This window comes from Oncorhynchus masou, chromosome 12 (genome assembly GCF_036934945.1).
Source record: "Oncorhynchus masou masou isolate Uvic2021 chromosome 12, UVic_Omas_1.1, whole genome shotgun sequence".
In the NCBI taxonomy this organism is placed as follows: Eukaryota; Metazoa; Chordata; class Actinopteri; order Salmoniformes; family Salmonidae; genus Oncorhynchus; species Oncorhynchus masou.
The window spans coordinates 15405548-15430547 of record NC_088223.1 but is presented as its reverse complement, the minus strand read 5'-3'; the positions used below and the strand labels follow the sequence as shown (position 1 = coordinate 15430547).

General features: G+C 43.3%; 1 protein-coding gene across 1 annotated transcript in view; it reads right to left on the bottom strand.

Annotated features, from left to right (window-relative positions):
• The window catches only part of adgrb2 (adhesion G protein-coupled receptor B2), a 600103-nt gene that overhangs the window by 275691 nt on the left and 299412 nt on the right, over window positions 1–25000 (bottom strand). Inside the window, exons 4-5 of the mRNA XM_064979676.1 lie at window positions 24669–24854; window positions 3328–3489 (exon numbers count right to left, since the gene is read on the bottom strand). Of these exons, the coding sequence (XP_064835748.1) occupies window positions 3328–3489; window positions 24669–24854 (348 nt within the window). The remainder of the gene's footprint in view (window positions 1–3327; window positions 3490–24668; window positions 24855–25000) is intronic.

The following is a 25000-nucleotide window of genomic DNA, read 5'->3' as shown; positions in this document are numbered from 1 at the left end:
CAGTCAGTAGACTATAGCCAGACAATAACACAGTAGACTGTAGATAGACAATAACACAGTAGACTATAGCCAGACAGTAGACTGTAGCCATACAATAACACATAGACTATAGCCAGACAGTAGACTGTAGCCATAAAATAACACATAGACTATAGCCAGACAGTAGACTATAGCCAGACAATAACACATAGACTATAGCCAGACAGTATACTATAGCCAGACAATAACACAGTAGACTATAGCCAGACAATAACACATAGACTATAGCCAGACAGTAGACTATAGCCAGACAGTAGACTGTAGCCATACAATAACACATAGACTATAGCCAGACACTAGACTATAGCCAGACAATAACACAGTAGACTGTAGCCAGACAATAACACAGTAGACTATAGCCAGACAATAACACAGTAGACTATAGCCAGACAATAACACAGTAGACTGTAGCCAGACAATAACACAGTAGACTGTAGCCAGACAATAACACAGTAGACTGTAGCCAGACAATAACACAGTAGACTGTAGCCAGACAATAACACATAGACTATAGCCAGACAGTAGACTGTAGCCATACAATAACACATAGACTATAGCCAGACAGTAGACTATAGCCAAAGAAGGTAATAGGTCATCTCAAAGGCACAATGATTTATCATCCTGTTGACATGGTAACAGGTCATCTCAAAGAGACAATGATTTATTATCCTCTTGATAAGATAACAGGTAATTTCAAAGAAACAATGACGTATCACTCCTCTTGACAATGTAACAGGTAGTCTCAAAGAGAATGATTTATCACTCCTATTGACAATGTAACAGGTAGTCTCAAAGAGAATGGTTTATCACTCCTATTGACAATGTAACAGGTAGTCTCAAAGAGAATGGTTTATCACTCCTATTGACAATGTAACAGGTAGTCTCAAAGAGAATGGTTTATCACTCCTATTGACAATGTAACAGGTAGTCTCAAAGAGAATGATTTATCACTCCTATTGACAATGTAACAGGTAGTCTCAAAGAGAATGATTTATCACTCCTATTGACAATGTAATAGATCATCTCAAAGAGACAAGGATTTATCACATCTCTTGACATGGTAATTGGTAATCTCAAAGAGATAGGGGCTGGACCACAGCACTCAAACACTGTGGAAACCCAAAAGAAAGGGAACTAAAGACAAATGAAATAAGTTCCGAACCTAACCAGAGCATTGAAACTGATGTTTCTATTACGGGACCTAAGAAGAGAGATGGATAAAGACTAGCGGAATAACAACGGAGATTTTAGCTTGATCATAGTGAACAGGAGTGGACAGGAGAGGACAGATGTAGACTTGAGTGCTTTGACAGTAGTGATATGGAGATATGGGATGACAGAGAGAGAGAATGAAAAAGTGAGAGAGAGAATTGTATTGGGAGAGAGAGAGCAAGAGAGAGAGAGAGAGAGAGATAGAGAGCGAGTGAGTGCGAGAGAGAGGAAGAGAGAGAGAGAGGAAGAGCGAGAGAGAGAGAGAGAGAGAGAGAGAGAGAGAGAGAGAGAGAGAGTGAGTGCAAGAGAGAGAGGAAGAGAGAGAGAGAGGAAGAGCGAGAGAGAGAGAGAAGTAGAGGTGTATATAGTGTGTACAGTGCATTCGAAAAGTTTTCAGACCCCTTAACTAATTCCACATTTTGTTATGTTACAGCCTTAATCTGAAATGGATTAAATAGTTTTTCCCCACATCAATACCCCATAATGACAAAGCAAAATACATTTATTATTTTATCAAATCTTTAAAAAAAAAAGATAACTGAAATATTACCTATACATACGTTTTCAGACCCTTTACTCAGGACTTTGTTGAAGCAACATTCACAGCCTCAAGTCTTCTTGGGTATGATGCTACAAGCTTGGCACACCTGCATTTGGGGAGTTTCTCCCATTCTTCTCTGCAGATCCTCCCAAGCTCTGTCAGGTTGAATGGGGAGCGTAGCTGCACAGCTATTTTCAGGTCTCGCCGTTCGATTGGGTTCGGGTTCAGGCTCTGGCTGGGCTACACAAGGACACTGCGTTGTCTTGGCTGTGTGCTTAGCGTCATTGTCGTATAGAAAGGTGAACCTTCGTCCCAGGCTGAGGAACTGAGCATTCTGGAGCCGGTTTTTAATCAAGGATCTCTATGTACTTTGCTCCGTTCATCTTTCCGTCTATCATAACTAGTCTCCCACTCCCTGCTGCTGAAAAACATCCCCACAGCATGATGCTGCCACCACCATGCTTCCCTGTAATGATGGTGCCAGCTTTCCTCCAGACATGACGCTTGGCATTCAGGCTAAAGTGATCAATCTTGGTTTCATCAGACCAAAGAATCTTGCTTTTCATGGTCTGAGTCTTTGCAGGTGCCTTTTGGCAAACTCCAAATGGGCTGTCATGTACCTTTTACTGAGGAGTGGCTTCCATCTGGCCACTCTACCATAAAGGCCTGATTGGTGGAGTGCTGCATAGATGGTTATCCTTCTGGAAGGTTCTCCCATCTCCACAGAGGAACTCTGAGGCTATGTCAGAGTGACCATCGGGCTCTTGGTCACCTCCCTGACCAAGGCTCTTCTCCTCCAATTGCTCAGTTTGGCTAGGCAGCCAGCTCTCGGAAGAGTCTTGGTGGTTCCAAACTTCTTCCATTTAAGAATGATGGAGGCCACTGTGTTCCTGGGGACCTACAATGCTGCATAAATGTTTTGGTACCCTTCGCCAGATCTGTGCCTCGACACAATCCTGTCTCGGAGCTTTACTGAAAATTCCTTCGACTTAATGGCTTGGTTTTTGCTCAGACAGGCACTGTCAACTGTGGGATCTTTGGGATCTTATATAGACAGGTGTGTGCCTTTCCAAATCATGTCCAATAAATTGAATTTACCACAGGTGGACTCCAATCAAGTTGTAAAAACATCTCAAGGATGATCAATGGAAACAGAAAACACCTGAGCTCAATTTCGTGTCTCATAGCAAAGGACTTGAAAACTTATGTAAATCGAGTATTCTGTTTAAAATTCTAAAAACCTGTTTTTACTTTGTCATTATGTGGTATTGTGTGTAGATTGATGAGGAATCATTTTAATTTAATCAATTTTAGAATAAGGCTGGAACGTAACAAAATGTGGAAAAAGTCAAGTCACTTTCCGAATGCTCTGTATATGAGATGGTACTGTATAAGACAATAAATATTATGTTGCAGAGTTTGGTCTGTATCTCGGGCTTCCACAAAAGGAGAAACAGAGAGACAGACTGATGGATAGACAGAGAGATAGACAGACAGATAGATAGAGGTGTAAATGTACATGAGATGGTACTAACCGGGACACACTGCTATGTTGCAGAGTTTGTTCTGTTTCTCAGGCCCTCCACAGAGCTTGGCCCCTCCTCCGCTCTCACAGTTTCTGGTTCGGGTCCTGGAGCCCCGCCCACACGTGACAGAACACAGGCTCCATGACGACCACTCCTCCCACAGCCCATGCACTGCAACACCCAGAGTCAGACAGGCACACAGAGCCAATTGGGATGAGTGAATGAGAGATAGGAGGCTGGTCAAGTTGTCATAGACAACGAGACTAGACAATGAGCGAAGAGGAGTGACTTCCTGACACAACCAATAGGGTTGGAGAGTGTGAGACTGGAGGCGGGATCATAATTCCTGTCAGCAAAGGGGGTTAGAGGATGAGAAAGAAAATGAGTAAATGAACACTAACACACCTCTCACAATAACCAACAGATAGCACACCTCGCCACCTCTCCATATAGTACAAACCAGGAAAGAACACACCCCAAGCTACACCAAAACCAGAAGCTCCGCCTCCACCTCCAGCTGTTTGGATGGACTGGGATGCGTTCAGTAGGGCACAACATTGAAGTGCATTCAGATAGAAATATAATATGTAGAATACACAAGCCAATCATGCAGAGTGTGAGGAATCGTGTCAGCTCTATCCATGGTACAGTATTTCTATCTGCAACGTTCAGTATTTTGCACCCTCTTGAAGGAAATCCTGTTGTTAGAGAATGAATGGCATATGAGTTAGGAATTGAACATAAAAAAAGACATCAGATTTCACGGATTTATACACAGTAAGTATGACACGATCATAAAATACATGTCATATTGATTACCCCATACTTCTTGGTCATTAAAATGTAATACTGAGGGCACAGCATTGTCAGACTCTGATCAGCAGTATGATAAAAAAATGTATCAACTTCTTCATTAAAATGGTGTGATGCCTTCTACTATATATCTCTAAATAAACATCTTAAAAGATATGAAATAAGAGCCTGGGCCAGTATTCATAAAGCCTTTCAAAATAGGAATAGTGATCAAGGATCAGTGTTATCTTCTACAGCACAATGAATAAGAGGTTAAACTGATACTAGATCAGTTGTGAAAACGGTGCCCTGGTTTTTAAGAGGAAGCTCTCTTGTTCTCTTGTAGGACCTGCTTAATAATGGACACAGATCTAGGATCAGTTTACGCATAATGCATAATACAACTGACCTGAGATCAGTGTCTAGGAGCAAAGACCTTTGTGAAATGGGACCATAGAGTTGGAAAGAGGGCTCATCTTTGAAATCGTCTAAAATAGGCTTTATGGCAATTGAGTCCTCTATTCAACTATTCATGGAAGTGGGAGTCAATGGTGTGACAGTGGTGAGATATTGCATGCTGGGGGTGAAGTGCTGAGGAACCAGAACAGCACAATGTGGAGAAACACAGCACAGCAGCATACCTACCGCAATACGCAGGCAACCAGTAAGAGAAATAAACAGACATGCATGTGTTGGCACACATACTACACCACACGCCAACAGGCAATAGACCTCCAGACATAGTGTGTGTGTGTGCACAGAAGCACACACATACAGATCACTATAAGCAGTCTAGTCGTAAGAAAGGAGGGAGAAATAATTACAGGGAGAGAATGAGTGCAAGGAATGACCGAAAACCACTTCTGGAAATCAGAACAGCGATCACTACCCCAGAACAGCGATCACTACATAAGAAACAGCGATCACCACATCAGAACAGCGATCACTACATCAGAACAGCGATCACTACATCAGAACAGCGATCACTACATCAGAACAGTGATCACTACCCCAGAACAGCGATCACTACCCCAGAACAGCGATCACTACATCAGAACAGTGATCACTACATCAGAACAGCGATCACTACATCAGAACAGCGATCACTACCCCAGAACAGCGATCACTACATCAGAACAGCGATCACTACATCAGAACAGCGATCACTACATCAGAACAGCGATCACTACATCAGAACAGCGATCACTACATCAGAACAGCGATCACTACCCCAGAACAGCGATCACTACCCCAGAACAGCGATCACTACCCCAGAACAGCGATCACTACCCCAGAACAGCGATCACTACCCCAGAACAGCGATCACCACCCCAGAACAGCGATCACTACACCAGAACAGTGATCACTACCCCAGAACAGTGATCACTACATCAGAACAGCGATCACTACCCCAGAACAGCGATCACTACCCCAGAACAGCGATCACTACCCCAGAACAGCGATCACTACACCAGAACAGTGATCACTACCCCAGAACAGCGATCACTACATCAGAACAGCGATCACTACCCCAGAACAGCGATCACTACACCAGAACAGTGATCACTACCCCAGAACAGTGATCACTACATCAGAACAGCGATCACTACCCCAGAACAGCGATCACTACCCCAGAACAGCGATCACTACCCCAGAACAGCGATCACTACCCCAGAACAGCGATCACTACACCAGAACAGTGATCACTACCCCAGAACAGCGATCACTACATCAGAACAGCGATCACTACCCCAGAACAGCGATCACTGACCTTCATTTGGATGAAGATTTATACTATAACCAGTTGGCAGTTGTGGGTGTACTGCTCATCCCGGACCAGGCCCTAATCCCCGGAGAGAGGCAGACGAGCAGGCTCCATGACAAGACTACTTTGTGAGTAAATAAACTACCCCTACCCTTTGTTCTATTGGCAAACAAACTGGACGAGCTCCGTTCGAGACTATCCTATCAACGGGACCTGAAGAAATGTAATAATTTATGTTGCTTGGAGTCGTGGCTGAACAAGGACATGGATAATATATATCTAGCTGTTTTTTCTATACATCGTTAACCTCTACGTGATCGGTGATCCCCCCCCCTCCCCCTCCATGGGATGGTTGAGTTGACAAGCGCTAATGTGACTAGCATGAGGTTGTAAGTAACGGGAACATTATTCAGGAGATAGAAAAATCTGATATGGGCAGGATGCTTCAATCCTTGTTAATCTAACTAAGCTGTCACAGTGAAATAACACCATGCTATAGTTTGAGGAGAGTGCACAGTTATGAACTTGAAAATGTATCAATAAACCAACTTTTTAACAGTAATACAATGGTTCATTGGATCAGTCTAAAACTTTGCACATACATTGCTGCCATTTGGTGGCCAAAATCTAAATTGCGCCTAAACTGGAATAATACACTGTGGCTTTTCTCTTGCACTTCAAAAATGTTTATTTTTTATTTTTATTTGAATTATCTTTTACCAGATCAAATGTGTTATATTCTCCTAAATTAATTTCACATTTCCACAAACTTTCCAGAAAGTGTTTCCTTTCAAATGGTATCAAGAATATCCTATCCTTGCTTCAGGTCCTGAACTACAGGCAGTTACATTTGGGTATGTCATTTTAGGCGAAGAAATGGCAGCTTCAGGTAAAGTTCAGGGGGAGATCTCTATGTTAACAACAGCTGGTGTGTAATCCCTATTCACCACCACATACTGATGCTGGCACTAAGAAAGCCCTCAATGAGCTGTATAGGGCCATAAACCAACAAGAAAATGCACATCCAGAGACAGCACTCCTAGTGGCAGGGGATTTTAAAGCAGCGTCTCATCTAATTTTTACCAGCACATCACCTGTGCATATAGAGGCAAAAAATAAATAATCTAGATCACATTAACTCTACACACAGAGACGCGTACAAAGCTCTCCCTCGGCCTCCATTTGGCAAATCTGACCATAACTCTATCCTGATTCTTGTTTACAAGAAAAAACTCAAACAGGAAGTAGCAGTGACGTGGTCAAAGCGGAAGTGGTCCGACGAAGCGGATGCTAAGCTACAGAGACCGGGATATACCAGATAAGATTGAGGAGTTTACCACATCAGTCACAGCTTCATTAAATAGTACGTTGAAAACTTAAAATCAAATCAAATTTTATTGGTCACATACACATGGTTAGCAGATGTTAATGCGAGTGTAGCGAAATGCTTGTGCTTCTAGTTCCGACTATGCAGTAACATTTAACAAGTAATCTAACAAATTCACAACAACTACTGTCACGTTCTGACCTTAGTTCCTCTGTTTTGTCTTTTGTTTTAGTATGGTCAGGGCGTGAGTTGGGTGGGTTGTCTTTGTTCTTTTTTCTATAATTTGGGATTTTCTGTGTTCGGCCTGGTATGGTTCTCAATCAGAGGCAGCTGTCAATCGTTGTCCCTGATTGAGAATCATACTTAGGTAGCCTGGTTTCACTTTTGAGTTGTGGGTGTTTATTTTCTGTTCTGTGTTTTGTTGCACCGTTCAGGACTGTTTGTTTGTCGTGTATTGTTTTTTTTCAGTATTCATTTTTTATTAAATTACAATGAATACTTACCACGCTGCACCTTGGTCCTCTCTTTCTCCCGACGACAACCATTACAACCTTATACACACAAATACACAAATACGCGTCCCCCTGACTGTACGTACACATCCCAACCAGAAGCCATGGATTACAGGCAATATCCGCACTGAGCTAAAGGGTAGAGCTGCCGCTTTCAAAGAGCGGGACACTAATCCGGAAGCTTTCAAGAAATCTCACTACAACCTCTGACGAGCCATCAAACATACAAAACGTCAATACAGGAGTAAAATCAAATCCTACTAAGCTGGCTCTTATGCACGTCAGACACGGCGGTGGATGGCCTGATGACAGCCTACAGGGAGGATGTCAGTGGCCTGGAAGTGTGATGCCAGGTGTACAACCTCTCCCTCCATGTCAGCAAGACAAAAGAGCTGATCTTGTACTACAGGAAACGGAGGGCCGAGCACACCCCCATCGACATTGCTGGGACTGTGGTGGAGTCGAGAGCTTCAAGTTCCTCGGTGTCCACATCAGTAAGGTATTATTCTGGTCCACACACACTAACACAGTCGTGAAGAACGCACAACGAAATAACTTTTCCCCCCCAGAAGGCTGAAAAGATTTGGCATGGGCCCTCAGATCCTCAAAAGTTATACAGCTACACCTTTAAAAACACCTTGACTGGCTGCATCACTGTTTGGTATGGCAACTACTTGGCATCTAACCTCAAGGTGCTACAGAGGGCAATGCATTTGGCCAAGTACTGGGGCTGAGCTCCCTGCCTTCCAGGACCTCTATACAAGGCAGTGTCAGAGGAAGGCCCTAAAAATGGTCAAAGATTCCAGCCACCCAAGTCATAGACTGTTCTCTCTGCTACCACACGGCAAGCGGTACTGATGCACCAAGTCTGGATCCAACAGGACACTAAACAGTTTATACCACCATACCATAAGGCTGTTAAAGTGTTAGTCTGGGTTGCTATTGGTTAACTATTTAACGATCTGCATTGACACTTTTTGCACTAATTCTTTTAAATCATCACATATGCGCCTGTTACTGTCTATTATATATCCTTTACCCCTACCTACAGTATACTGCTGTTACTGTTTATTATCTATCCTTTACCCCTACCTACAGTATACTGCTGTTACTGTCTATTATCTATCCTTTACCCCTACCTACAGTATACTGCTGTTACTGTCTATTATCTATCCTTTACCCCTACCTACAGTATACTGCTCTTACTGTTTATTATCTATCCTTTACCCCTACCTACAGTATATTGCTGTTACTGTCTATTATCTATCCTTTACCCCTACCTACAGTATACTGCTCTTACTGTTTATTATCTATCCTTTACCCCTACCTACAGTATACTGCAGTTACTGTCTATTATCTATCCTTTACCCCTACCTACAGTATACTGCTGTTACTGTTTATTATCTATCCTTTACCCCTACCTACAGTATACTGCTGTTACTGTTTATTATCTATCCTTTACCCCTACCTACAGTATACTGCTGTTACTGTTTATTATCTATCCTTTACCCCTACCTACAGTATACTGCTGTTACTGTCTATTATCTATCCTTTACCCCTACCTACAGTATACTGCTGTTACTGTCTATTATCTATCCTTTACCCCTACCTACAGTATACTGCTGTTACTGTCTATTATCTATCCTTTACCCCTACCTACAGTATATTGCTGTTACTGTCTATTATCTATCCTTTACCCCTACCTACAGTATACTGCTGTTACTGTCTATTATCTATCCTTTACCCCTACCTACAGTATACTGCTGTTACTGTCTATTATCTATCCTTTACCCCTACCTACAGTATACTGCTGTTACTGTCTATTATCTATCCTTTACCCCTACCTACAGTATATTGCTGTTACTGTCTATTATCTATCCTATTGCCTAGTCACTTTACTCCTACCTATATACATATATACCTCATACCTCTACACATCAACTCAGTACTGGTACCACGTCTATATATCCAAGTTATCGTTACTCATTGTGTATTTATTTATTCCTCGTGTTATTATTTTTCTATTTTTCTCCCAGCGTTGTTAGGAAGGGCATTTCACTGTTAGTCTACACCTGTTGTGTACAAAGCATGTGACAAATACAATTGGATTTGATGATTTTAATGGAAGGATAGATTGAGAGAGAGAGGGGGAGAAGCAGGGGAACAAAGACATGGGTTTGAGAGTATGAATGGACTGTATCGCGCGAATATGACATTTGAGGACACAAATGCAGAAGTGAAGGAAAAGATAACATGAATGAAAGATGGAATGAAAATGAAGAGATGGAGAAGGGGGGATGGATCAAGACATTTGCAGTCGAATGAGTCAGAGATTGTGGAGGACTGCGTCGGGAGAAAACTTTGTTAAGAGACAGATGGAATCAACACAGAAAATGAGTGCAAGACTGGAGGGAGGGATGTTGAAAGGCATAAAAAGGAAGAGAGTAGTAGAGGGAAAGGGAGAGAGAAACCGACAGATAGTGAGATACAGAGAGAAGGAGAAAGAGGAGGAGTGAGAGAGAGAGAGAACAAGAGGGAGATATATGTATCTGGATAGCTGGCTCTTTGCTGAGCAAGGCTGGAGCGAGAGATGTTGAAAGAGATGGAGAGAATGAAGAAATGATAGAGAGAGGGAGCTGGCCCTGTACGTGCTGAGGGTGGAAGGATGCTGGAATGTGAATAAAACATGCTGATGAATAATGAACTAACTCAGCTGTAGAGAGCAAAGAGACAGAGAGAGAGAGGGGGGAGGGGTAGGACATGGTGATGAGAGTAAGGAGATGAGGAATGTGCGATGAATAGGATGATTATTGATGTAAACAACAATTAGAAAAAGAAAAAGATATTGATTAGACAGGATAATAATAGAGAGAGAGAGAGAGCGAGGAAGAGAGAGAGAGAGAGAGGGGAAGAGAGAGAGAGAGAGAGAGAGGAAGAGAGAGAGAGAGGGAGAGAGGAAGAGAGAGTGAGGAAGAGAGAGAGGAGAGAGAGAGAGAGAGAGAGAGGGAGGGAGAGAGGGAGAGGGAGAGAGAGAGAGAGAGAGAGAGAGAGAGAGGGAGAGAGGAAGAGAGAGTGAGGAAGAGAGAGAGGAAGAGAGAGAGAGAGAGAGAGAGGGAGAGAGGGAGAGAGAGAGAGGGGAAGAGAGAGAGAGAGAGAGAGAGAGAGAGAGGAAGAGAGAGAGAGAGGGAGAGAGGAAGAGAGAGTGAGGAAGAGAGAGAGGAAGAGAGAGAGAGAGAGAGAGGGAGGGAGAGAGAGAGAGAGAGAGAGGGGAAGAGAGAGAGAGAGAGAGAGAGAGAGAGAGGAGAGAGAGAGAGGGAGAGAGGAAGAGAGAGTGAGGAAGAGAGAGAGGAAGAGAGAGAGAGAGAGAGAGGGAGGGAGAGAGGGAGAGGGAGAGAGAGAGAGAGAGAGAGAGAGAGAGAGAGAGAGAGAGAGAGAGAGAGAGAGAGAGAGGGAGGGAGATGGGGATAGAGACAAGGGAGAGAAATATATTTTTGCCAACATGAATATCAGCCAGCGGAGGCTGCTAAGGGGAAGACGGCTCATAATAATGGTCCTGGAATGGAGTGAGCAGTGGAAAATCCAATCAATTACTAGAATGATATCCACGTTCTCGAATCCAGCCATTCCACTGATATCAGCATAGCGTGGATAGCCATGGAAACCAGACAAACAATTGGTTGTAATCATCCTTTAAGATAGCCAAATGTCACATAGATACAGAATTTATATGATCACTGCTTTTTTATATAATCAACGAACTTCATCCCGAGATAGGATGAAGAAATATTGAGCTGCACAAACTTCAGCAAAAATCTCAGTCTAAAGTAATGATCCGAGGGCTCGATATTTGGTTTATTCCTCTAAAAGGAATCGGGCTCGCTCATATGCGCTAGGAACATCTTGAAGAGAGAGCAGTGGAAAATCCAATCAATTACTAGAGCTAAAGCTATGAACAGGCTTTGGAACGAGTAGGACAGAGAGAGGGTTAGAATGGATGTATTCCATGCCGATGAAGCAGCATGTGATTCTGTAAGAAGATATTATAGAGGAGATAAATGTAAGAGATCTAGAAATGAGAGAAGAGAGCGAGTGGGATTGGCACACAGACAGATATTATAAACTGAACAGACAAAAGAAAGCATTCAAGTTCTGTCAGACTGTGTAGGCAACCAAACATCCATAGAGGTTAGATGTCATGGTAGAGTAGGTGCGTAGGTGCTCAAAACCACCACTGTACCACACACACACAAACGCGCACACGGGGAAAGGACGAGAGAATGGAGACCTCCATAGGAGATAACATCACAAAACTGCCCTCTACAACCACTGCATGACAGGGTTAAAATACTGGGGTAAAGTGAGGGTTATTACACTGTAGCACCACCTATTGGTCAAATAGCGAATATACCCCACAAGCCCGGAACACCATTGATCACTGCGCAAGCCAAAGAAGTGAAACACTGTCCAGAAACACCCACACATACGCACATGCACACACGCACACACACACACACACACACGCACACACACACACACACACACACACTCAAATAGACTGGTGTATTTCTCTGACACATAAGGCCAGAGCTTATGCATATGTAAATGTACCCAGAGAGCACGTAACCACGGCAACGAGAAAAGCAAGGCCAGGGGTCATATTAGAGAAAAAAACAAAACAATCCACAAAGCCCAGTAGCTGTATGAAGAAACATGTTGATAAAAGAACACGACACACACTCACACGCACACGCACACGCACACGCACACGCACACGCACACACACACACACACACAAACACACACACACACACACAGAGATAATGAACAGACGTATGCTCACCACCATGATAACGATCGTCATCTCGAGATGGCAAACGGCACTTCCTACAGTAACTCAAACAAACACAGACACACAGGTTCACTTTCTCTCACGGTCGATCACTTATCTACCTCAAGGACTTGAGAACTGACAGCACTGCCAAATATTGTATACTATTGATCCCTCTATTCCTTCAGAAAAGGATATATCCATTGGTAGAAGAGAGTCTTGTCAACCTAGATTAGATTTTTCTTCTAGGTTTTGATAGGGTTTCATAAGCTACAGTTGAAGTCAGAAGTTTACATACACTTAGGTTGGAGTCATTAAAACTTGTTTTTCAAATACTCCACACATTTCTTGATAACAAACTATAGTTTTGTCGGTTAGGACATTTATTTTTCCATGTTTATATTGCACCTTATCACAATTCCAGTGGGTCAGAAGTTTACATACACTAAGTTGCCTCTGCCTTTAAACAGCTTGGAATATTCTAGAAAATTATGTTATGGCCTTAGAAGCTTCTGATAGGCTAATTGACATAATTTGAGTCAATTGGAGGTGTACCTGTGGATGTATTTCAAGGCCTACCTTCAAACTCAGTGTCTCTTACCTTGACATCATGGGAAAATCAAAATAAATCAGCCAAGACATCAGAAAAATAATTGTGGTCTGGTTCATCCTTGGGAGCAATTTCCAAATGCCTGAAGGTACCACGTTCATCTGTCCAAACAATAGTGCGCAAGTATAAACACCATGGGACCACGCAGCCTTCATACCGCTCAGGAAGGAGGCGCGTTCTGCCTCCTAGAGATGAATGTACTTTGGTGCAAAAAGTTCACATCAATCCCAGAACAACAGCAAAGGACATTGTGAAGATGCTGGAGGAAACAGGTACAAAAGTATCTATATCCACAGTAAAACAAGTCCTATGTCAACATAACCCGAAAGGCCACTCAGCAAGGAAGAAGCCACTGCTCCAAAACCGCCATAAAAAAACAGACTATGGTTTGCAACTGCACACGGGGACAAAGACCGTACTTTTTGGAGAAATGTCCTCTGGTCTGAGGAAACTAAGAAATAACTGTTTTGTCATGATGACCATCGTTATATTTGGAGGAAAAAGGGGGAGGTTTGCAAGCCGAAGGATACCATCCCAACCGTAAAGCACGGGGTGACAGCATCATGTTGTGGGGGTGCTTTGCTTCAGGACGGACTGGTGCAATTCTCAAAATAGATAGCATCATGGGGAAGGAAAATTACGTTGATATATTGAAGCAATATCTCAAGACATCAGTCAGGAAATGAAAGCTTGGTCGCAAATAGTTGTTTGGCTGTCTTGGCTGTCTTCCAAATTGACAATGACCCGAAGCATACTTCCAAAGTTGTGGCAAAATGGCTTAAGTACAACAAAGTCAAGGTATTGGAGTGGCCATCACAAGGCCCTGACCTCATCCCATTGAAAATGTGTGGGCAGAACTGAAAAAGCGTATGAAAGCAAGGAGGCCAACAAACCTGACTCATTTACACCAGCTCTGTCAGGAGGAATAGGACAAAATTCCCCCAACTTATTGTGGGAGGCTTGTGGAAGGCTACCTGAAACGTTTGACCCAAGTTAAACAATTTAAAGGCAATGCTACCAAATACTAATTGAGTGTATGTAGACTTCTGACCCACTGGGAAAGTGATGAGCGAAATAAAAGCTGAAATAAACGATTCTCTCTATTATTACAGATTTTTCCAATTGCTAACACACTACAATGACATGCACAGCACAGTTATTTAAACTGACACACAGAGAGCAAAACCTCTTCTCAAGTCTCCAAAAGTCTAAACACATTTTCTGCTTTACACACATTTTGCAATTCAAAATGGCACTTTTTAAATGCACTGCACATGGTTCTCTGCGTAAAACACAACAATCTGACATAAAGTCACATGTTTGCCATTTCAAAACACTGCCATTCAAAATTACACTACATGAGCTAATATGCCAATACATGTGCCACCTGGCCAAACACCTCTGGTTAAATGTTACCACTTCAATCAGGAAGTAAGCACTGTGAAAATACCACAGATTATGTTTTACAAACAACAATGGAAGCCGTTGCAGAGGGAGGAAGAGGAAGAGGAAGAGGGAGGGTGACAATGAGAGGGGGAGGAAGAATGAGAGGTAGGGGTAGAGCTGGTAGAGGAGTTCATGGCCAGAGAAGACAACAACTTTCAAATGAAATCAGAGCAACCTGAGTTGATCACGTCATCAACCATGGGCTGACAATGTGAGAGGCTGGACAGAGAGTGAAATCAGAGCAACCTGAGTTGATCATGTCATCAACCATGGGCTGACAATGTGAGAGGCTGGACAGAGAGTGAAATCAGAGCAACCTGAGTTGATCACGTCATCAACCATGGGCTGACAATGTGAGAGGCTGGACAGAGAGTGAAATCAGAGCAACCTGAGTTGATCACGTCATCAACCATGGGTTGACAATGTGAGAGGCTGGACAGAGAGTGAAATCAGAGCAACCTGAGTTGATCATGTCATCAACCATGGGCTGACAATGTGAGAGGCTGGACAGAGAGTGAAATCAGGGCAACCTGAGTTGATCATGTCATCAACCATGGGCTGACAATGTGAGAGGCTGGACAGAGAGTGAAATCAGAGCAACCTTTGTTGATCATGTCATCAACCATGGGCTGACAATGTGAGAGGCTGGACAGAGAGTGAAATCAGGGCAACCTTTGTTGATCATGTCATCAACCATGGGCTGAAAATGCGAGAGGCTGGACAGAGAGTGCAGCCCAACTTGAACCATTTTACTGTTGCCTGTGTCATCCGGACATTGAGACTGGAGTACAGGAGTGTAACCAAAATGTGTTTCACACTATGTAGTACACCCCATGTCATAGTGTATCAGGTGGGTGACACCTGTTTACTTCATGAATGGCAGATGTCATGCACTAACTGCACAAATGTCCTGTAGAATTTACTCTACTGTGGGTGAAATATCTTTAGGCTGCATTGTCCAAGCCCTATATATTTGTTTTTATGTTTTTCTAAAGGACTGAGAGACGCAACCACGGTGGAGGAAGGGGCCAAATGTTCACCGGTTTACAGTAAGCTGCCTGTCACGTTCTGACCATAGTTCTGTTATTTTATTCTTTGTTTTTGTATGGTCAGGGCGTGAGTTGGGGTGGGCAGTCTATGTTTGCTTTTCTATGTCGGTTTTTGTGTTCGGCCTAGTATGGTTCTCAATCTGAGGCAGGTGTCGTTAGTTGTCTCTGATTGAGAATCATACTTAGGTAGCCGGGGTTTCACTGTTGGTTTGTGGGTGTTTGTGTCCGTGTGAGTGTTTGGGCCACACGGTACTGTTTTGGTTTTGTAAATTCACGTTGTCATTTATTGTTTAGTGTTCTGAGTTTTAATTAAACATCATCATGAACACTTACCACGCTGGTCCTCCTCTCTTTCTCCCAACGACATCCATTACACTGCCATTGTAAACTTGGTTTTGGAAAATAATGAAATCAGATTACGAGAAATTCAAAGCCACATCATCCAAGACAACACCATATTCAATAACATTCAACGAGTCAGTCTGTCCACATTGGCTCGCATGCTCAAGCGAAACCAGATCAGAATGAAACAACTTTATATATAAGGTGCCGTTTGAGAGAAACTCCCAAAGAAACAAAGAGGTCAGACGAGCATACAGTGCCTTGCGAAAGTATTCGGCCCCCTTGAACTTTGCGACATTTTGCCACATTTCAGGCTTCAAATATAAAGATATAAAACTGTATTTTTTTGTGAAGAATCAACAACAAGTGGGGCACAATCATGAAGTGGAACGACATTTATTGGATATTTCAAACTTTTTTAACAAATCAAAAACTGAAAAATTGGGCGTGCAAAATTATTCAGCCCTTTTACTTTCAGTGCAGCAAACTCTCTCCAGAAGTTCAGTGAGGATCTCTGAATGATCCAATGTTGACCTAAATGACTAATGATGATAAATACAATCCACCTGTGTGTAAACAAGTCTCCGTATAAATGCACCTGCACTGTGATAGTCTCAGAGGTCCGTTAAAAGCGCAGAGAGCATCATGAAGAACAAGGAACACACCAGACAGGTCCGAGATACTGTTGTGAAGAAGTTTAAAGCCGGATTTGGATACAAAAAGATTTCCCAAGCTTTAAACATCCCAAGGAGCACTGTGCAAGCGATGATATTGAAATGTAAGGAGTATCAGACCACTGCAAATCTACCAAGACCTGGCCATCCCTCTAATCTTTCAGCTCATACAAGGAGAAGACTGATCAGAGATGCAGCCAAGAGGCCCATGATCACTCTGGATGAACTGCAGAGATCTACAGCTGAGGTGGGAGACTCTGTTCATAGGACAACAATCAGTCGTATGTTGCACAAATCTGGCCTTTATGGAAGAGTGGCAAGAAGAAAGCCATTTCTTAAAGATGTCCATAAAAAGTGTTGTTTAAAGTTTGCCACAAGCCACCTGGGAGACACACCAAACATGTGGAAGAAGGTGCTCTGGTCAGATGAAACCAAAATTGAACTTTTTGGCAACAATGCAAAAAGTTATGTTTGGCGTAAAAGCAACACAGCTCATCACACTGAACACACCATCCCCACTGTCAAACATGGTGGTGGCAGCATCATGGTTTGGGCCTGCTTTTCTTCAGCAGGGACAGTGAAGATGGTTAAAATTGATGGGAAGATGGATGGAGCCAAATACAGGACCATTCTGGAAGAAAACCTGATGGAGTCTGCAAAAGACCTGAGACTGGGACGGAGATTTGTCTTCCAACAAGACAATGATACAAAACATAAAGCAACATCTACAATGGAATGGTTAAAAAATAAACATATCCAGGTGTTGGAATGGCCAAGTCAAAGTCCAGACCTGAATCCAATCGAGAATCTGTGGAAAGAACTGAAAACTGCTGTTCACAAATGCTCTCCATCCAACCTCACTGAGCTCGAGCTGTTTTACAAGGAGGAATGGGAAAAAATGTCAGTCTCTCGATATGCAAAACTGATAGAGACATACCCCAAGCGACTTACAGCTGTAATCGCAGCAAAAGGTGACGCTACAAAGTATTAATTTAAGGGGGCTGAATAATTTTGCACGCCCAATTTTTCAGTTTTTGATTTGTTAAAAAAGTTTGAAATATCCAATAAATGTCGTTCCACTACATGATTGTGTCCCACTTGTTGTTGATTCTTCACAAAAAATACAGTTTAAAAAAAATACATAATAATGTTTCAACAGCATGTGTGTGTATCTGCAAATATTTCTGTGCATTTTGAACAATTTGAACAATTATGGCAAAGCATGCTAAAGATGAGAATGCTTTTCATTATGCCCAACAGTGTGTAGTTGGTTAGACAAAAATCTGGTAATATGAATGAAGTGTGTGCGATTTCGTGCAAACGTTTGATTTTGATAATGCTATATGTGGTTTTGGTTGCAGTGCTTCATTTTGCAGGATACAGTGGGGCAAAAAAGTATTTAGTCAGCCACCAATTGTGCAAGATCTCCCACTTAAAAAGATGAGAGAGGCCTGTAATTTCTATCATAGGTACACTTCAACTATGACAGACAAAATGAGGAAAAAAAAGCAGAAAATCACATTTTTTATGAATTTATTTGCAAATTATGGTGGAAAATAAGTATTTGGTCACCTACAAACAAGGAAGATTTCTGGCTTTCACAGACCTGTAACTTCTTCTTTAAGAGGCTCCTCTGTTCTCTACTCGTTACCTGTATTAATGGCACCTGTTTGAACTTGTTATCAGTATAAAAGACACCTGTCCACAACCTCAAACAGTCACACTCCAAACTCTATTATGGCCAAGACCAAAGAGCTGTCAAAGGACACCAGAAACAAAATTAGACCTGCACCAGGCTGGGAAGACTGAATCTGCAATAGGTAAGAAGCTTGGTTTTTATAAATCAACTGTGGGAGCAATTTGTAGGAAATGGAAGACATACAAGACCACTGAAGATCTCCCTCGATCTGGGGCTCCACGCAAGATCTCACCCCGTGGGGTCAAAATGATCACGAGAATCCTAGAACCACATGTGGGGAACTAGTGAATAACCTTCAGAGAGCTGGGACCAAAGTAAAAAACCTACCATCAGTAACACACTACGCCGCCATGGACTCAAATCCTGCAGTGCCAGACGTGTCCCCATGCTTAAACCAGTACATGTCCAGGCCCGTCTGAAGTTTGCTAGAGAGCATTTGGATGATCCAGAAGAAGATTGGGAGAATGTCATATGGTCAGATGAAACCAAAATATAACTTTTTGGTAAAAACTCAACTCGTTGTGTTTGGAGAACAAAGAATGCTGAGTTGCATGCGAAGAACACCATACCTACTGTGAAGCCTGGGGGCGGAAACATCATGCTTTGGTCTGTTTTTCTGCAAAGGGACCAGGACGACTGATCCGTGTAAAGGAAAGAATGAATGGGGCCATGTATCGTGAGATTTGGAGTGAAAACCTCCTTCCATCAGCAAGGTCATTGAAGATGAAACGTGGCTGGGTCTTTCAGCATGACAATGATCCCAAAAACACACTGCCCGGGCAACGAAGGAGTGGCTTTGTAAGAAGCATTTCAAGGTCCTGGAGTGGCCTAGCCAGTCTCCAGATCAATCTTTGGAGGGAGTTGAAAGTCCGTGTTGCCCAGCAACAGCACCAAAACATCACTGCTCTAGAGGAGATCTGCATGGAGGAATGGGCCAAAATACCAGCAACAGTGTGTGAAAACCTTGTGAAGACTTACAGAAAACTTTTGACCTCTGTCATTGCCAACAAAGGGTATATAACAAAGTATTGAGATACACTTTTGTTATTGACCAAATACTTATTTTCCACCATAATTTGCAAATAAATTCATTAAAAATACTACAATGTGATTTTCTGGATTTTTTTCCAAATTTTGTCTGTCATAGTTGAAGTGTACCTATGATGAAAATTACAGGCCTCTCTCATCTTTTTAAGTGGGAGAACTTGCACAATTGGTGGCTGACTAAATACTTTTTTGCCCCACTGTATATGAGGTGTTTTGTGAGTTGTGTTAAGTATTTTGATAAAACCAGCCTAGTTTGCAAAATTGTGTTTTAGCAATTGGGAAAAACTGTATACTGACATTTCACATTCTTAAAATAAATTGGTGATCCTAACTGACCTAATGCAGGGCATTTTTACTCTGATTAAATGTCAGGAATTGTGAAAAACTGAGTTTAAATGTATTTGGCTGAGGTGTATGTAAACTTCCAACTTCAACTGTATATAGTAATATATGTGCGTGCATGTATATGTGTGTGTGAGCTAAATCAGGAAGCATGCATGGAAACGTATGGAGAATGATATGAATAGAGTAGTACATTATTAAATTACTACACTGTGTGTGTGTGTGTGTGTGTGTGTGTGTGTGTGTGTGTGTGTGTGTGTGTGTGTGTGTGTGTGTGTGTGTGTGTTTGTGTGTATGTGTGTGTCCACTTGTGATCCAATGTGACAGTTTGACTGCATGCTTCTGAATTACATTGACCTACACATATTAATAATTGCCATCCTTATATTAACATCACACATGGAGAGATCATGTAGCACTAACGACTCAGGAACATTGGGGTGTGCGTGTCTTTGGATAATGTGTGTCAATGTGTGCAGGTGCTAACAGAGTAGGGAGAGGAGAGCCTGTAAGTGTCCGTGTGTTCGTGTGTAAGGAGATTAGGGAGAGGAGAGCCGCTAAGTTTTAGTGTGTTTGTGTGTACGGAGAGTATGGAGAGGAGAGCCTCTAAGTTTTAGTGTGTTTGTGTGTACGGAGAGTAGGGAGAGGAGAGCCTCTAAGTTTTAGTATGTTTGTGTGTGAGGAGAGTAGGGAGAGGAGAGCCTCTAAGTTTTAGTGTGTTTGTGTGTAAGGAGAGTAGGGAGAGGAGAGCCTCTAAGTTTTAGTGTGTTTGTGTGTAAGGAGAGTTGGGAGAGCCTCTAATAGTGTTTGTGTGTGAGGAGAGTAGGGAGAGGAGAGCCTCTAAGTTTTAGTGTGTTTGTGTGTAAGGAGAGTTGGGAGAGCCTCTAATAGTGTTTGTGTGTAAGGAGAGTTGGGAGAGCCTCTAATAGTGTTTGTGTGTAAGGAGAGTAAGGAGAGCCTCTAATAGTGTTTGTGTGTAAGGAGAGTAAGGAGAGCCTCTAATAGTGTTTGTGTGTAAGGAGAGTAAGGAGAGCCTCTAATAGTGTTTGTGTGTAAGGAGAGTAAGGAGAGCCTCTAATAGTGTTTGTGTGTAAGGAGAGTAAGGAGAGCCTCTAATAGTGTTTGTGTGTAAGGAGAGTAAGGAGAGCCTCTAATAGTGTTTGTGTGTAAGGAGAGTTGGGAGAGCCTCTAATAGTGTTTGTGTGTAAGGAGAGTAAGGAGAGCCTCTAATAGTGTTTGTGTGTAAGGAGAGTAGGGAGAGCCTCTAATAGTGTTTGTGTGTAAGGAGAGTAGGGAGAGCCTCTAATAGTGTTTGTGTGAAAGGAGAGTTGGGAGAGCCTCTAATAGTGTTTGTGTGTAAGGAGAGTAAGGAGAGGAGAACCTCTAATAGTGTTTGTGTGTAAGGAGAGGAGAACCTGAGGAATTCTCTATCTCTGCTAATCTAAAACGGTTACTTTGGCGCAATTTCAAACACAATATTTTGCCTGGGCAATGTTTTCCAAGTTGAATCTTTGTCAAGTGTTAAGGACAATATTCAAAATGGATTATCTATATCATCTTCATTTAGATGACAAAAATGGAGAAATAATGACTAGATCTACTTCTCAGTAACACCCCAAAGACACACACACACACACACACACACACACACACACACACACACACACACACACACACACACACACACACACACACACACACACACACACACACACACACACACACACACTCACACACACACACACAAACTTGGCTAAGATGTAGACCTGAACAGAGTGCTCTCCAAATCATGAATTCATACTCAGGGTTCACAGCCGTAGGCTACTTTGAGTGGTAATAGGTTGGTGTGTGTTTGTTGCTTCCGGCTGGTGTGTTTGTTGGTACCGGTCCGTGTGTGTACAACCACACTGTGTGATTAGAGAGGTAAAGAGATTAATAAACTATATGAATCATGCAGACCTCCATCCTTCCAACCCTCCTTCACTCCATCCCTCCTTCACTCCATCCCTCCTTCACTCTATACCCTCCTTCACTACACCCCCTCCTTCAATCCATCCATCCTTCACTCCATACTCTCCTTTACTCCATACCCTTCTTCACTCCATCCCTCCTTCACTCCATCCCTCCTTCACTCCACCCCCTCCTTCAATCCACCCCTCCTTCACTCCATCCCTCCTTCACTTCATAAATTTCTTCACTCATCCCTCCTTCACTCCACCCCCTCCTTCACTCCATCCCTCCTTCACTCCATACCCTCCTTCACTCCATCCCTCCTTCACTCCATCCCCTCCTTCACTCCATCCCTCCTTCACTCCATACCCTCCATCACTCCATCCCTACTTCACTCCATACCTCCTTCACTCCATCCCACCTTCACTCCATCCCTCCTTCACTCCATACCCTCCTTCACTCCATAAACTCCTTCACTCCATACCCCCCTACTCCATACTCTCCATCACTCCATCCCTCCTTCACTCCATCCCTCCTTCACTCCATACCTCCTTCACTCCATACCTCCTTCACTCCATCCCTCCTTCACTCCATACCCTCTTTCACTCCATACCCTCCTTCACTCCATACCCTCCTTCACTCCATAAACTCCTTCACTCCATACCTCCTTCACTCCATCCCTCCTTCACTCCATAACTCCTTCACTCCATCCCTCCTTCACTCCATCCTTCCTTCACTCCATCCCTCCTTCACTCCATCCCTCCTTCACTCCATACCCTCCTTCACTCCATCCCTCCTTCACTCCATCCCTCTTTCACTCCATCCCTCCTTCACTACATCCCTCCTTCACTCCATAAACTCCTTCACTCCATACCCTCCATCACTCCATACCCTCTATCACTACATCCCTCCTTCACTCCATCCCTCCTTCACTCCATCCCTCCTTCACTCCATCCCTCCTTCACTCCATCCCTCCTTCACTCCATACCAACCTTCACTCCATACCTCCTTCACTCCATACCCTCCATCACTCCATACCTCCTTCACTCCATACCTCCTTCACTTCATCCCTCCTTCACTCCATACCCTCCTTCACTCCATGCCCCCATGCAGGAAACAGCCAATCAAACGCTGAGCCCCTAACCTACCCCACGGTCACCGTCCACTTTAATTACCCTCCCTCCCTCCCTCCTACCCGCTCAATTCACCTAATCCCCCCAAAAACAGGTCTGAGAGGCTTGAAAAAAATTAAATAAAAAATTTAATCATGTACAAAACAGCAACCAATCTCTCATCAAAGGACGACTTTAGGGAATTCATATTGGCGCTGGATGGAAAATGAACCACTTAGCCAAACAAATCACATTCTAACATTTGCATAATAACAAGATTAGCATATGCACCGACAGGGAAGGAAACTGTTGTTGCTTTTCCCTCAGGAAGACAGTAAACACGCACACACACACACACACACACACACACACACACACACACACACACACACACACACACACACACACACACACACACACACACACACACACACACACACACACATAGAGTGTATGCTGTAAACACACACACACACACACACATAGAGTGTATGCTGTAAACACACACACACACACACACACACATAGAGTGTATGCTGTAAACACACACACACACACACACATAGAGTGTATGCTGTAAACACACACACACACACACACACACATAGAGTGTATGCTGTAAACACACACACACACACACACATAGAGTGTATGCTGTAAACACGCACACACACACACACACACACACACACACACACACACACACACACACACACACACACACACACACACACACACACACACACACACACACACACACACACACACATAGAGTGTATGCTGTAAACACACACACACACACACACATAGAGTGTATGCTGTAAACACGCACACACACACACACACACACACACACACACACACACACACACACACACACACACACACACACACACACACACACACACACACACACACATAGAGTGTATGCTGTAAACACACACACACACACACACACACACACACACACACACACACACACACACACACACACACACACACACACACACACACACACACACACACACATAGAGTGTATGCTGTAAAACACACACACACACACACACACACACACACACACACACACATAGAGTGTATGCTGTAAACACACACACACGGACACACACACACACTTCAAAGCAAAAACAGGACCTGTTGATCAGCTTTGTAATGAAGATCAATAGCTAAGATTTACAATAATTAATGGTTATGATAAGCATCACAATACACTTCATAGTTTTATCACACTCAGAGAAGTGATCTTTATCTGGGATAGATCACACACACACACACACACACACACACACACACACACACACACACACACACACACACACACACACACACACACACACACACACACACACACACACACACACACACACAAGCACACACACGGGCACGCATGCAGACACAGACACACACCCACACACATCCTGTGGATTGGAGTATATAATGAGTGAACAGCCAGACAAAGCCAGGTTCCACAGTGAGGGGACTATAGAAGGCCAGGTTCCACAGAGAGGGGACTATAGAAGGCCAGGTTCCACAGAGAGGGGACTACAGAAGGCCAGGTTCCACAGAGAGGGGACTATAGAAGGCCAGGTTCCACAGAGAGGGGACTACAGAAGGCCAGGTTCCACAGAGAGGGGACTATAGAAGGCCAGGTTCCACAGAGAGGGGACTATAGAAGGCCAGGTTCCACAGAGAGGGGACTATAGAAGGCCAGGTTCCACAGAGAGGGGACTATAGAATGACATACTCATGCAGTCTCACACATTGGATAGGTACTGTACCAGTGGTTTTTACAGTGTGTGTGTCTGTCTGTGCAATGGGTGTACATTGTCATGCCTACCTGAGCTCAGTGCTGGGTCACCGGGGCAGGTGGCTGTATTGTTACACATACGTGTCTCTCTCAGGGCGCCACTACACAGGGTTCCGTAGGGAGAGGACACACACGAGCGGGTCCTCACCTGCCAACCCTGACCACATGTTAACGAACACACACTCCACTGAGACCACTCCTCCGCCGCAGGGTCACCTGGAGAGACAGAGAGAGGGAGACAGACAGACAGACAGACAGACAGACAGACAGACAGACAGACAGACAGACAGACAGGTTTACTTCTTTCACGTCTATACATCTTACATTAATGCTGTGACTTGAGAAGGGAGAGGTATAGAAGT